This window comes from Dipodomys merriami, unplaced genomic scaffold (genome assembly GCF_024711535.1).
Source record: "Dipodomys merriami isolate MVZ:Mamm:240054 unplaced genomic scaffold, mDipMer1.0.p SCAF_59, whole genome shotgun sequence".
Taxonomy (NCBI): Eukaryota; Metazoa; Chordata; class Mammalia; order Rodentia; family Heteromyidae; genus Dipodomys; species Dipodomys merriami.
The window spans coordinates 6883072-6898792 of NW_027206168.1; the positions used below are offsets into that span (position 1 = coordinate 6883072).

The window sequence follows — 15721 nt, forward strand, 5'->3', positions numbered from 1 at the left end:
TTTTTTTTGGGGGGGGTGGAGGGTCTGGTCCTGGGCCTGAACTCTGGGCCTGGGCGCTGTCCCTCAGCTCTTCAGCTCAAGGCTAGTGCTCTATCACTTGAGCCAAAGCGCCACTTCCTGCTTTTTTCTTTTTTTGCTTATGTGGTGCTGAGGAATTGAACCCAGGGCCTCATGCATGCAAAGCAAGCTCTCTACCACTGAGCCACCTTCCCAGCCCCATACCTTGAATTTTTTTTTTTCTTTGGTCCGGTTGTGGGGCCTGAACTCTGGGCCTGGGTGCTATCCCTCAGCTCTTCAGCTCTAGGCTAGCGCTCTACCACTTGAGCCACAGCACCACTTCCGGTTTTTTTCTTTTTGCTTATGTGGTGCTGAGGAATCAAACCCAGGGCCTCATGCATGCAAGGCAAGCGCTACCTTCCCAGCCCTACCTTGAATTTTTTTAAGCAGCATCCCTGACAAATTATCATTCAGCCTCTGTCAAATGTTGGTGCTGGCAAACTCACTATCAAAGCACTTTAATAGTAGAAAATTCAGTCTAAATCTCATTTCTACTTCATGGTTTTAATTTCAGTTCTCTAAAGGAATTGGAACAAAAGATATGCCTAACATAAGACTTCAAAAGATTTTGTCAAGCCGGGTGCTGGTGGCTCACGCCTGTAATCCTAGCTACTCAGGAGGATCTCGGTTCAAAGCCAGCCCGGGCAAGAGAGACCGTGAGACTCCTATCTCCAATAAACCACCAGAAAACCGGAAGTGGCGCTGTAGCTCAAGTGGTAGAGCGCTCGCCTTGAGCTGAAGAGCTGAGGGACAGCGCCCAAGCCCAGAGTTCAAGCCCCTCGACCGACCAAAAAAAAAAAAAAAGATTTTGTCACACAGTGTCTTTCAGTCTATCCAAGATGATTTTTTGTTTTTTGGAGTTTGTCTGTTTTTTTTGTTGTTCATGGGGCTTGAACTCAGAGCCTTGGCACTGTGCCTGAGCTTTTCTGTTCAAGGCTAGTGCTTTACCATTGTGAGCCACAGCTCCACTTTTAGTTTTTAGGTAGTATATTGGAGATAAGAGTCTCATAGACTTTCCTGCATGGGCTGACTTCAAACTGTGATCCTTAGATCTCAGCCTACTGAGTACCTAGGATTACATGTGTGAGCCACCACTACCCAGCCAGGATTTTTTAAACCTGTCACACAATGTCTTTCAATCTAAAAAGGTTAGTTTTTTTCAACCTAAACATAGGCTTATTTGCTTTTTTCCCTTAATGATTGATTTTAGCTGGTTCTAACCTGTTACTTGTAAATCCTGGTTTATTTGGCCTGCATACCACTAGTTCCATTTAGAAATTCACATGTTAGGGGCTGGGAAGGTGGCTCAGTGATAGAACGCTTGCCTTGCATGCATGAGGGCCTGGGTTAGATTCCTCAGCACCCCATAAGCAAAAAGAAAAAAGCCAGAAGTGGCACTGTGGCTCAAGTGGTAGAGCACTACCCTTGAACTGAAGAGCTGAGGGACAGTGCCCAGGCCCAGAGTTCAGGCCTCACGACTGCACCCCCCCCCCCCAAAAAAAAAAAAGATATTCACATATTAATGTGCATGCATCTGCTTGCCCATTTTTGTTGTGTCCCTCTGGTCAACATGGTCCAGGGCTAGCTGTGTACTGGCTGTGCATTTTTAAGAGGTTTATTATTCAACTCTCTTTGTATCCTGCCTACTGTACAGTATAGATTAGTCAGTGAGGTTGCTTCTTGCTTCTCTTAGATCTTTCCAGCTCTTTGTATGGCAGAGGTTTCCTTGAGGACTCTCAGAGTGTAAGCTTGTTGCTGTGTATGATGGCAGATACTATAATCCCAACACTTGGGAGGTAGAGGCACAGGAGAATTGAGAGTTTGAGACCAGCCTAAGCTACATAGCTGTGGGTTGAACCAGGGCCTTGCATTTCCTAGGTAAGCACCCTATCACTGAGCTGTATTGCAGCCCTTTAAAAATAATTGAAAAATCTCTTAAATTTGCATTGCAGATGAGACGTACAATTTTGGGTTAAGCAGATTCTACCTATTCCAGTGGGGTCAACTGTATTATGGAATGAGAGAATGTATTTTCCTCTTTGTTAATAAAACATACTTTGGATTCCTTTTTCCCCTCCTTTCTGTGGTTGCCTGAGTTTTTTTTTTTTTTTTTTTGGTTGGTTTTGTTTTTGTTTTTTGTTTGTTGGTTTGTTTTTGCCAGTCGTGGGGCTTAAACTTAGGTCCTGGGCACTGTCCCTGAACTTCTTTTTGTTCAAGGCTAGCACTCTACCACTGAGCCACATTCACCTTGGTTGTTTGTCCTATCCATACAAGCTACCTCAGTACTGCTCACTGGGTGACTAAGTCACAAGCTAAGTACTAAGTTTTTAAAATTGTACTTGATAGGACTACCTAATGCGGCTCTTTAGTTATTTAGTCCCTTAAAGGAAATAGCATTTACCTACCTACTTTTTTTTTTTTTCTTTTCTATCAGTCGAGGGGCCTAAACTCTGGGCCTGGGCGCTATCCCTGAGCTCTTCAGCTCAAGGCTAACGCTCTACCACTTGAGTCATAGCAGTACTTCTGGCTTTTTCTGCTTATGTGGTGGTGAGGAATCGAACTCAGGGCCTCATGCATGCAAGGCAAGCACTCTACCACTGAGCCACCTTCCCAGTCCCTACCTACCTACTTTTTTAAAAAAAGAAATGGCCCCAGCCAGGCATCAGTGGCTCACGCCTGTAATCCTAGCTATTCAGGAAGCTGAGATCTGAGGGTCACAGTTCAAAGCCAGCCCAGTCAGGAAAGTCCATGAGACTCTTATCTCCACTAAACCACTCAGAAAACCGGAAGTGGCACTGTGGCTCAAGTGGTAGAGTGCTAACTTTGAGCTGAAGAGCTGAGGGACAGTGTTCAGGCCCAGAGTTTAAGCCCCATGACTGACAGAAAAAAAAAAAAAAAGTGGCCCACCATTGTAGAAAACTTTCCTAGAAGGACTTTTTTTTTTGGGGGGGGGGGGGTGCTGGTCTTAGAGCTTGAACTCAATGAACTCAACATCTGGGCACTGTCCCTGAGCTGCTTTTGCTCAAGGTTACTAACCTACCACTTGAGCTACAGCTCTCTTTCCAGCTTTTTGGTGGTTAATTGGAGATAGGAATCTCATGGACTTTCCTGCTTGGACTGGCTTTGAATTGGGGTCCTCAAATCACAGCCTCCTAGGATTACAGGTGTAAGCCATCAGTGCCTGGCTTAGAAGGACTTCTTAAGAACTAAAAAGAATATGAAGGTCTATGAAGAGTGAGATTTTCTTTATTGGAATTCCAGGGTCTGAAAGCCCTCAGACTTTTGCTTTCAGCTGTTTGTGAGTGTCCAGACCCCACACTGGCCACACATTAGTCAGACAGATGTGTGGGAAATGAGCCAGAGAAGCTGGGCCTTCCTTTCCATAGCTCTTTTGAGATATAGTGGTCATTATGCCTCTCTCATGAGAGTCTCATTAAGTCTGGTTCTTCAGATAAGCCACTGTATAGAGAGGCAAACCTTCTTCTTAACTTTGATTTTACAGATGAAGTTGCTACAAATTGGGAGGGCCTCTATCAGACCACTACCTCATGTATTCCCAGTGGGTAGTGGGCGCTATCCCTGGTCCCACTTTTAAGTGACAAGCTTTGTATATGAGGTAACTCCTATATGAATGTGGCTTTTACATGCTGGATTCTGGAGAAGCTTAGGAACAGGAAATTCTTTTCATTGTCATTCTGTACACAGGGCTGGCTGTTCATCTGAAGACCTTGGAGAAGATGATCCTATTGGCTGGTTTGAGCTAGAAGAAGAGTGGGATGAAACAGATGTCAAACTGCAGCAGTGCCGAGTTGCCAAAGTAAGCATTAGTGAGCACAACACTCACATGTTCTACTCCTACCCTCTTCTTATTCTGTATACTCTGTGCTAATTGTAGGCCAGCCCTAAGCCAAAACGGAACCCCAGAGGTGCAACAGTTCTCAAGTAGTCCCTAGTCTAGTGGGAGAGACAGATATAATATGGCTGTGATAAAGGGGTATTCAGCAGCAGTTGAAACCCACAGGAAGAAGATTCAAAACAGCCTTGAATGCACTAGGAAAGATGGTGTGAAATAAAGGGCCAGAAGTTAAGCCATCATCCTTGACTTGGTTGAGATGTGTGGAGAAGTTCATCTTAGGCTGAGAAGCAAGTACACAGGCATATGTGCAAGAGATATGTTTGCCTGGCAGTGAAAGAGACTGTCAAAGAGCTATCTGGCCACTTAATTCTTTCTTAACTTCAAGTATCAACCTGAGGCTGAGACTTAAATAATAAGAGAATTAAGAACTATCTTCAAGGCTTTTTATGCAGTTGAATACTAGATTTGGAAAAGCTGTTAAAGAAGGAACTGTTACATAAAAAGCAATTTGCACAAAAATTGGGCTTTTAACTAGTCACAGTGGGTCATGCCTATAATCTTAGATACTTGGGAAGGCTCAGATTTGGAGGATCACAGATGAAGATCAGCCTAGGCAAAATAAAGTTGACAAGATCTCATCTTGACCAATAAAAAGCATCCTGTATATCCATTTTTCTAATTTGGGAAGGGAAAGGGAAAAAACAAAATGCTTAAATAGGGATACAGGTTGACCCATTATAACAATGAAATGTACAAGATGAACTTTACAACTCCATGCAGGGGAGTGAGGGAATGGTAGGGGAAAACAAAGGAGGGGGTAACAATTCGGTAGGAATTGTACCCACTACCTTACTCATGTAACTGTAACCCCTGTAACCCCTCTGTACAGTATCTTTATAATAAAAAAATATATTTTTAAAAAGACAGTATGTCGGAAATGAACTTTATGACTTGGGCCGGGGAATTGTGGGGGCCGAGGGAAAGTGGGAGAAAAATGGGGGAGGGGGTAAAAATGTTCAACAAGAAATGTACTCATTACCTTATATATATAAAACTGAAGCCCCTCTGTATATCACCTTGCCAATAAAAGAAAATTAAAAAAAAAAAGCTGGGCACCATAGTGCATACCTGTCATCCTAGCTATGTGGGATATGTAAATAAGTGGATTGTGGTATTGGCTAACTTGGGCAAAAAATGAGACTATAAAATATAAAAAATAGAAACAAAAAAGATTGAGGTATGTTTCTTTCTTGAGAAAAGAGCAAAGATAATTTATTGGAAAAAAAGAGACAGTATTCAATAAATGTGCTGGAGCAACTGGACAATCATATGCAAAAGATTAAAAAAAAGAAAGAAAATCTAGATCCAGATCTTACATACTTCATAACTCATAGCTCAAATTGGATTATGACCTATATATGAAACCTAAATCTAAAACTTTGAAAACATTTTTGTTGTTATTATAAAGGTGATATGCAGGGAGGGTTACTATTTCATAAAATGAGTAATGAGTACATTTCTTCTTGGACAGTCCTTGGTTCTCTCCTAGTTTTTCCCTTCTGTACCCACCCAAAAGTTGTATGTATAGTTCATTTTCAACATGGTTTCTACTGAGTACCACTGCTGCATTTGTTCACTCCATGTCCCTCTATTTTTGTGTTGGGTTGTTTTCAAAGAGTAGAAAACATAAGGCCTCAGTTCAAACCCAGTACTGCCAAAAATAAATAATAAATAATAAATAAGTTAATTAAAAAATAAAGTTGAGCTTTGGAAATGACTTTTGCTTTGTGTAAACAAGAGTGCATCCTCAAGTCCCAGCTTATGGGTTATGTATGCCAGTTGGGGGCTTTGAGGTGATTCTTTAGGGCATTGGTCATTTTCATTATATATCAGTTTTTTGTTTCAAAATTACTATACTGAAGAAGTCTTTTTTACTCTTTCATATTTTTTTATTCTTACCTTGTGTTTTGCCTTCAAAAGAGCCATTTCTCTTATTAGGATCTTTACTAAGATCTGACTTCATTCAATGTATTATTTTTCTTCCTGTTTGTTATATATACTGAACTTATATTTTGTACTCCAGTTTTGGGCATGGGTTATACCTATTAAGTTACAAACATAGGAAGATCTTCCCAGAAAGTCTCCTTCACCCCTATATTATATTTAGTGATTCTGAGTCCTCTTGAGATCTCTTTTTTTTATCCCCCAGTATTTGATGGTGAAGTTCCTGTGCACCCGTCAGGAATCAGCAGAGCGCTTGGGAGTGCAAGGCTTGAGCATCAGTGGGTACCTTCGGCCTGCAAGAGCAGAAGCAGAGCAAAGTATCCTCTGTGCCCACTGCAAAAAGGATACAGAGAGTGCTTGTGGTGCCACCCTGCTCCTCAGGACCCTGCAGTTCATCCAACAGCTTGCTCATGACCTGGTAGCGTTTCCTCAGTTGTTAGACTGCTTCTTCTAGGAAAAACAAATGACATTGTTAAGTGAACACAAGCCAGTAAAACTTGACTTTACTGAAGCCAAAGCAATATGAATGAGCACAACAGCCATCATGGTGTGTGATGAAATTGCAAGGCCAAGGAAAGCAGTGGACACTTATGGCCTTAAGTGACACATTGTTGTAAGGTCTTCAGGAGTAGAGCTACTGGCATATGATAAAGATCCCAGCCATACTTGCTCCAAATGATTTCATAGGATTTATATCTTCTTCAAATCTTAGGAAAAGTATAATGAAGTCTCGGTGAACTTTCTTTGCTAAAAGAACTAAAATGTCAAGATTTTTGTTTTTGATGCTAACTTATAGTCTCTAATAAAACACTCTGACAACTCACTTAAAAGAAAAACCTTACAGCCATCACCATAGAGTGTTAGAATTCAGTAAAGCCTTTGTGTCTATACAGCAGTATCTACCCTTGACATTCCTTTACTCAAGGCACATTATAAGGCTAGTTACTCAATGTACGTATGATCTCTTAGATCTTTGTTTCCAAGAGCTTCTAACACAGTAGAAAAGGGGGAAAGGCCCTAGGAGTAGCACCTGGCTTACAACAGTTCGGCTCACTTGCAAGGAAGGGTTAATCATACTGAAATATAGTCCTGGTTATTATCACCAGTTGATTGATTTATGTTCCAAGTGCCATGTTGTGAACTCAGGGAGTCTTTGTGGATCATGTATGTGTTAGCAGTGCTTATTAGTGTATGTATGTGTATTTTTACATACACACTGTAGAGAAATTTATTACACTAAAGCTTTTTTTTTTTTTTGCTGGTCATGGGGCCTGAACTCTAGGTCTGGGCACTGCCCTTCAGCTCTTCAGCTCAAGGATAGCGCTCTACCACTAGAGCCATTGTACCATTTCTGGCTTTTTCTGCTTATGTGGTGCCGAAGACTCGAACCCAGGGCCTCATGCATGCAAGGCAAGCACTCTACCACTGAGCCGCCTTCCCAGGCCTAAAGCAAATTTTTTTTTTTTTTTTTTTTTTTTTTTTTTTGCCAGTCATGGTGCCTGAACTCTGGGCCTGGACACTGTCCCTTAGCTCTTCAGCTCGAGGCTAGTGCTCTACCACTTGAGCCACAGCACCACTTCTAGCTTTTTCTGCTTATGTGGTGCTGAGGAATCGAACCCAGGGCCTTATGCATGCAAGGCAAGCACTCTACCACTGAGCCACCTTCCCAGCCCTCTAAAGCAAATTTTTATACACTTTTTAGTAACTAGTTATGTCTGTTGTGGGGAAATTTCACTGGGTAGAACCCACCCTACTCCTTATCAATAACAAGTAAATGAATCATTATAATATTTCTTTAAATTTTTCAGTTTAACTTTTTCTGGTCTCTGTACTTTTTTTAGGTGCAACAAAAAAAAAGTGGCTTAAAATATAAATCTTTTCTGGACTTCACGGGTCTTGATTTACAGATCTTCTGGAAGTTTTACAGTAAACTAAAACAAAGGTAGGTTAGAATTAATTATGAGGTGATAGTTATAAACAAACCTACAAATACCAAATTGTGCTATTCTAAATAGTCTTTTTTTCTTCTAAATTGTTTTTACTTTGTACTAGTATTTATTGTTCTTATATGAAATATTTTATTATTGCTAAAATAATACTTTACATAAATATTTAGGAAGTATTTTTATCAATATTTTGTTATTTGATTATCCTTACAACTTTTGGGACAAGCAGGCCAAGTATTATAGTGATACAGGTTGAGCATTCCTAACTCCCAAATGCCACATCTGAAATGATCCAAAATCTGAAACTTTTTACATGCCACAATTAGAAAATTTCATGTCTGACTTCATACTATGAATCAGGCACACTTCCGATATACTAAAATTATTGTATGCCTGGGGGTATAAGTATATGATCCAGTGTTTGCTTAGCAGCCACAAGGTCTTGGATGTAATCCCCAGCACCACAAAAAAAGAAAATAATACTTGTTAATTTCAGAATATGTATATATGGTATATGTGAAATGTGGAATTCATCCACATTTAGACTTGGGTTCTATCCCCAATAGATCTCGGTAGGTATTTATAAATATCCCTACATCATAAAAAGTCCCAGATTTGAAAATCTTATATCATGGTCCCCAGAAGTTCAGATAAAGGATGCTTTTCAAGTGTCACTTCACAGATGAAGCAGGCTGAGCATTAAATTTCTTTTTATTTTTATTATTTTTTTATTGTGAGAATACTGTACAGAGGAGTTACAATTACATGTGCAAAATAACGAGTACATTTCTTATCAAGCATTGTTGCCTCCTCTTTTTTTCCCTTTCCCATCCCTTCCCATACTCTCCCCACCACTCCCCACCTGATTCTCCCCCCACCTCACCAAAGTTGTAAAATTCGTTTTTCAACATAACAACTTGTACATCTCATTGTTGCAATGGGTCCTCCTGTATCCCTAGTTAAATGATTTGTTTTTGCTCTTCCCCTCCACAAATTATACCAACATCAAATACAGTGAAAGCAGGGGTTATACCATGGGGGAGGGACATACAAAGCAACATAGAAATCATCTTATAAATATATGTTAGAAACAATTGTCTGAAATAAAAAAAATTTTTGAATACTTACCTTGGGGTTCATTCCCCTAACATCAACTTATCTGACCTTTTCTGCTTGTGAGCATTAAATTTCTTTCCCCAGTTTACAGAGTTAGATTAATCTGTGTTGTCAGACACTTATTGCATTGTTCTTTCTGCTCTACCTTACTTCTTCTCATTTGACATCCCTTTCACTGAAAGGAGAGTCCTTTGTAAATAGCTGTATGGCTTGGAATGTGAAAGCAACTTGCCCCCACTCTTTGATATTCTTTGTCCTTCTGCAGCCCAAGGGAAGAGTGCATCTGTGCCCAAACCCTGCTACTGCAGCTTCTGCAGAGTTGCTTTTCAGTGCTGCAGGGAGATGTGCCTACTGCCTCTGAGGAGGGGAAGCCTCCAGCTCAGCATCCGGAGAGAGTACAGGCTGCCAAGGAGCTCTATACACACTTATGTGATGGTAGGGACTGGGTATGCCTTGAACACAACCCTCTGCCAGTGCCACAAACTTCTTGCTGTAGAGGATTGTGGGTGGGCCTGCAGAGGGGTTCTGTGATGATGCAAGCCAATTAGGGATCACTATTGTGAAAAATAAGTATTGCTTTTGATATCCTTTGGAATTACTATTTTGAGTCCATATTTATTCTTTCATCAATTGACTTCCAGTTTCAGATGTACAGCTATATCATATTGAGAATAATCACCATTATACTGTTGAGTCTCAGTTTTAGTCAAGGCAATGGGTTGATAAAAGATTAAGGGGGGAGATTGTAATGATAAACTAGGACAAAATTCATGTTACTATCCGACATTGTTATTATTACTGTGCTGGTACTGGGACTTGAACTCAGAGCCTAGGAACTGTCCCTTAACTTTTTCTCTAAAGGCTTGCATCCTACCATTTAAGCCACAGCTCCACTTCTGGCTTTTAAGTAGTTAATTATAAAGAAAGAGTCTCACAGATTTTCCTACTTGGGCTTACTCCAAACTATGATCCTCAGATATTAGCCTCATGAGTAGCTAGAATTACGTGTGAGCCACCAGCACCCAGATTTGAGGTTATTTTTAAGGCTTTGCCAAATTGTGTCTCAAAAGAAGATAAAAATAATTAAATAAAACTCCCTAACCTATGCAAAGATGTTTCTTTGCTCTGGCATTAGCTACAAAATACTAGTGAGTCTGTAGGATGGTTTAGTGGATGAACATTGACAGAATTTATGAAAATTGATTTCATTGTTCTTTTTTATTAGTGGTAGATAAGGTAGATGGAGACTCAGTACTTGTGGAGATTCTAAAGCAAGAAGTTAAGAACACCCTTCTCAATGGGGCTGCCATATTCTTTCCTGATCGACAGACCCGTCGGAACCATCTCTTCACTATGATGGTAATTATTTACTGTGTGGATTCTTTCGCTGAAGTCGCTTAGGATGAGATTTGTTACTTTTTATTTGTTCTGAATATTTCAGTTTGAGTTTCCCAAATATTTGTTGATAGATTTCTAAAGCCTTTGTGCAAAATAGATATCAAAGGACATGACCCTGTGCTCATTTCTAATCTGTATTGTATAAGCTTTTGTCTCACAAGTCACAGTTTAGTCTCCAGCTTTATGACTTGCTTACAACCAAATTATGAGAAAATTTTAAACAAATACATAAGTAAAGTTGGCCAGGTGCTGGCTGTTCACTCCTGTAATCCTAGCTACTGAGGAAGTTGAGATCTGAGGATTGCAGTTCAAAGCCAGCCTAGGCAGGAAAGGCCATGAGACTTTTATCTCCAATAAACCACCAGAAAAGTGGAAGTGGCACTGTGGCTCAAGTGGTAGAGCACTAGACTTGAGCTGAAGAATGGAGAGACAGTGCCCAGGCCCAAGTTCAAGCCCCATGACACAAAAAAGAAAGAGGGGGAGGACTGGGTGGTTCAGTGGTAGAGTGCTTTCCTTGCATGCATGAGGCCCTGGGTTCGATTCCTCAGCACCACATAAACAGAAAAAGCCAGAAGTGGTACTGTGGCTCAAATGGTAGAGTGCTAGCCTTGAGCTGAAGAGCTGAGGTACAGCGCCCAGGCCCAGAGTTCGGGCCTCATGACCGACAAAAAAAAAAGTAAAGTAGATAGTTGTCTCACTCCCAAGTGTACTCATTACTTACCTTCAATGATGATAAGCTTATCTTGTTTCATTTATAATATACCTCACCTACTCTTCTCCCTCCTACCCCGTATTATTTTGGAGCAAGTTTATGACCATTTTATTCATCAATACTTCAAAATATACCTGGAAAACAATATCACCAAGTTTTGTTTCTCCAGTTTTTTTTTTTTTTTTGGGGGGGGGGGTCCGGTCATGGAGCCTAAACTCTGGGCCTGGGCGCTGTCCCTCAGCTCTTCAGCTCAAGGCTAGCACTCTGCCACTTGAGCCACAGCGCCACTTCCAGCTTTATTCTGTTTGCTTATGTGGTGCTGAGGAATCAAACCCAGGGCCTCAGGCATGCAAGACAAGCACTCTACCACTGAGCCACCTTCCCAGCCCCTCTCCAGTTTTTTTATTGCTCAGTTTTTAGATACTGTCATGTTACTCAGACTAAGTACTGGAGTACAAGGGTGCTTTAAGTATTTAAAAGCACTCTGTTAGCAAATAGAATATTGTCCCAATTCTTTGCATTTACCAGTAGCTGATTGAATAATTTTTATTTCATCCTACACAAAAAAGTAGAGGGCACATGGCTTCCTGAATAACACTAGTGACTGATAGTAGATCAGCCCCGGGTCATTTGTTTTTATCAGCCCTTCAGAAAGCAGTGGTGAGGGTTTTTGTTTTCTTCTTATGCTAATGAATTGAACTTCGCTAATATTTTACCTGACTAAGCCGTTCTTTGTCCAGCATCCTTATGTTTATGTGACCCCCGCCCCTGTCTCCCTCACTGTCTCTGTCATCTTGGGTCTTCTTTTTTTTTTTCTTTTGTTGGTCGTGGGACCTGAACTCTGGGCCTGGGCTCTGTCTCTCAGCTCTTTAGCTCAAGGCTAACGCTCTACTACTTGAGCCACAGCACCCATTTCTGGCTTTTTCTGTGTATGTGGTGTTGAGGAATCGAACCTAGGGCCTCATGCATACAAGGCAAGCACTCTACTACCACTGAGCCACCTTCCCAGCCCTCATGTTGGGTCTTCTTGAACCCTCCATCAAATGCCTTGCACAGCATTAACTATTCAGTACATTTATTTTCAAACAGTAAGCTTCTCCCAAAATAACTCAATAGCCCTGTCTGGAGGCCTGATTCCTATGATTGTAAGCATAGTCTGTAAAGCTACAAGATAAAGGGAAAGGGGAGGAGGGGGGAGGCTGGGAAGGGACGTGAAGGGTAAACAAAAGGAGGAGGCTGCAATGCTTGGTAAGAAATGTACGCATTATCCTGCCCATGTAATTGTAACCCCTCTGTACAGTATGTTCACAAATAAAGTAAAAGAAAAAAAAAAAGAAAAAAAAGAAATGTACTCATGCTGGGCGCCAGTGGCTCAGGCCTGTAATCCTAGCTACTCAAGAGGCTGAGATCTGAGGATCATGGTTCAAAGCCAGCCCAGTCAGGAAGTCCGTGAGACACTTATCTCCAATAAACCATCAGAAAATCAGAAGTGGCGCTGTGGCTCAAGTGGTAGAGTGCTAGCCTTGAGCTGAAGAGCTGAGGGACAATGCCCAGTCCGAGTTCAAGCCCCATGACCAACCAAAAAAATGTACTGATTGCCTTACTCATGTAACTGTAACCCCTTTGTACAGTATCTTTCAAATAAAAAAAAATACATATTAAAAAAAAAAGATAAAGGGAAAGCTCTAACAGTGTTTAAACAACAGAAAGCTCACAAAAAAACATATTCTATCCCTGCCTTTGTCTCTTCCTCTGACAGTATATATCTTTTAGAAGTCAGCATCTTCAACTATTGGGTCAAACCTTCCAAAAGAAAACTTGCAGATATTACCTTTGGGCATAAACCAAACTTACCTGCCAGCTTTTGTTTAAGGAGTAGGTTCTGCCCTCTCCTGATACTGGACGGGGGTTTAGTTCACTGCCACAAGGTGGTATGCTTAATCTGCTCTCCTCATACTTGGGACAAGTACATGATGTTATTTCATGGTACCATATGTCTGTGGAGTGTCATGAAGTAGATTTTCTGAATGTCCTTTTTCTGGCTTTCTAGAAGAATATCACTGAGCAAGAACATAAGCAGTCCCTGCAGCTCACATTCCATTCACTGTGCACATATTTTAGGTAAGTTTGATTCTCCTCGATTATTGAATAATTCTAACCTCTGTAGTTATTTTTCTTTAACTAGCCCTTCCTTCTGTGCTTTTGGAGTAGTGCTTCTCCTACCCAGAAGTTAGAGAGTTGAGTCTCGAGTTCCTACTAGGCATGAGAATGACTAAAATAGTGATAGACTGATAATCTTGTCAAGACCTTAATCCAAGTCCCTTATAAGACAAGGTAGTATTGAACCCAGTGAGGACTTCTTTTTTTGAGGGGGGTGGGGGGGTGGTCCGGTTGTGGGGCCTGAACTCTGGGCCTGGGCGCTGTCCCTCAGCTCTTCAGCTCAAGGCACCATTTCTGGCTTTTTTCTTTTTTGCTTATGTGGTGCTGAGGAATCAAACCCAAGGCCTCATGCATGCAAGGCAAGCGCTCTACCACTGAGCCACCTTCCCAGCCTTAGTGAGGACTTCTTGAGAACTTCAGTCTCTAATTAAATATCAAAGTCAAAAACTAAAACCAAAGGAGTTTGGGGTCCTCAGTCCTACATTACAACAACTGAAAAGGCACAGAGTAGTAATGTGTAGAAAGAAACATTCCAGGAAGAGAGTATATGGAGACTTACAGTCCCATATACAGCCGATGGGACTGTAGAGTTTCTTAATGGAGGCACAGACTCTTAAAGGAGGGAGGGAACTGAGCATCTGCTTACAAGTCGGACTATCTGGTCTGGATGCCAGATTTAGGGCTATTTGTATAAAATGCTTTCAGAATCAGTTAATGAAAATGATGATAGGTCCTGGAGGTGTTGCATGAAGAACATTTGAAGATACAGGGATCGTTAGCCTGGATTGTTGAGTTAACAGTCATGATATCAGATATATTTAACACTGATATCAAGGTAATTTATGTGCCTGTGCTTTTGGAAGAACATATAGCTGGACAGTGGCATACTCCTAGTTGTAACTACCATTTGTCTTTCTGACCCAAATTCCTCTATTTCATAGAACTGATGCTGACATCTCTCTGGGTTCTTTATTGGAACCTGACCAGGAAAAGCCCCTTCCTACAAACAGGTGTAATGAGTTTGTGTCCTTTCAGTGATAAAGACCCAGGTGGCCTTCTACTTTTACCTGAGAAAAGTGACCTTGCTGGCATGAACATTGGTGAAGTCCTAGCTGTCATGAATACCCTCCTTTCTGTGGCTGCTCGAGAGGTACCTGCTGTTTTCTTCTCCATTCTTTACCTCATGCTTCTTTAAGAGTATGTGATAAGACAGTCACTGTGGGGTTTTTTTTTGGAGGGTGGGTGGGGTTGATGGTACTGGGTTTGAATTCACTTGCCTCATGCCTGCTAAGCAAGTGCTCTACCACCTGAGCTATCTGTGCCTCCAAGCCCTTTGTCATTTTGAGGATAGTGTCTCAGTTTTTGCATGGTCTGGACTGAGATCCTCCTGGTCCTGGTCTCCCAAGTAACTATAGTGGCAAGCAGGTACACCACTCCAACTATCATTTGAGATAGGATGTAGTGAACTTTTTTCTGGGTGTTCCTTGAACTACAGCTGCAATTATAGCATGAGCTACCCTACCTGGCTACAATCTTAACGTTTTTTAGTATTGTTTTTGCCATCACATCGGTTTTCTCTCATATGTCCAGACTATTCTGCCCATCTCTGTGTCTTCCTTAAAATTCTCACAAGATCATTGATATGTGCTGTCTTTCCAGTTCACCATGGATCATTCTAATCTCCATTGTTATTTCTGCCATTTTCTATACTTTCTCCTGTAGCACATCTCAATCCTGCATATTCTTCAACCTCTAAAAACCTCTTCAAGTTCTTACCATTCTCAGTCAAAGCCACTGGGAGAAAACTTCAGGGTTCTCACAAATTGATAGAAGCAGGAACTCAAGATGCTGGAACACCACTGAAACCTGGCTCTTCAACTGGGTCATTCAACTCTGAAATCCCACTAACTGTCCCAAGAGAATTTCCCATAATCCCTTACCACTGGGACATCAAGTACTTGTCTTTTCTTCCCTTTCTCTCATCTGTGATACAGAGGAAATTGCATATACCATTAAACCTTCTTGGCAAGAGATTATTGCAGCCACTGAATTATCTTCTTGTAAAAGCAAGCATTTATGGTTATAGGGAGGGAGATAGCCAGAATTACGTTAGGAGAAAAAAAAAGTAAAAATGGTCTAAAGTGCACCTAACCTGAGATTTTTCTCATGTCTGTCAGTTCAACAATGTCTACCCAATGCCTGTTGTGTGTGAGGCCTCACGTCAGGTACAGAGGATACAATGATAGAGGAGCCCAAACAAATTTGTGATTAGATAGTTTTGACCATACATCAGGCTGTTAAAGGATGAGCACAGGTCTAGGGAGAGGGAAGGCAACTAGGGAAAGGCATTTTGGAAAAGAAGTGCTGAGCTCAGGGCAGGACTGTGAATAGGTTTAAACAAGCAAAGAGGAAGCTAGGGACATTTCAAATGGAGTGGGCCTGTGATGAAATGGGAAGGAACAGGCGACTAAA

At 41.3% G+C, this 15721-nt stretch overlaps 1 protein-coding gene across 1 annotated transcript in view; it reads left to right on the forward strand.

The window, feature by feature from the left end:
* Zzef1 (zinc finger ZZ-type and EF-hand domain containing 1) overlaps positions 1-15721 on the forward strand; it is a 155668-nt gene that overhangs the window by 55122 nt on the left and 84825 nt on the right. The window contains exons 12-18 of the mRNA XM_070001745.1: positions 3763-3874; positions 6123-6335; positions 7759-7859; positions 9245-9414; positions 10205-10338; positions 13140-13210; positions 14285-14399. Coding sequence (XP_069857846.1) covers positions 3763-3874; positions 6123-6335; positions 7759-7859; positions 9245-9414; positions 10205-10338; positions 13140-13210; positions 14285-14399 — 916 coding nt within the window. The remainder of the gene's footprint in view (positions 1-3762; positions 3875-6122; positions 6336-7758; positions 7860-9244; positions 9415-10204; positions 10339-13139; positions 13211-14284; positions 14400-15721) is intronic.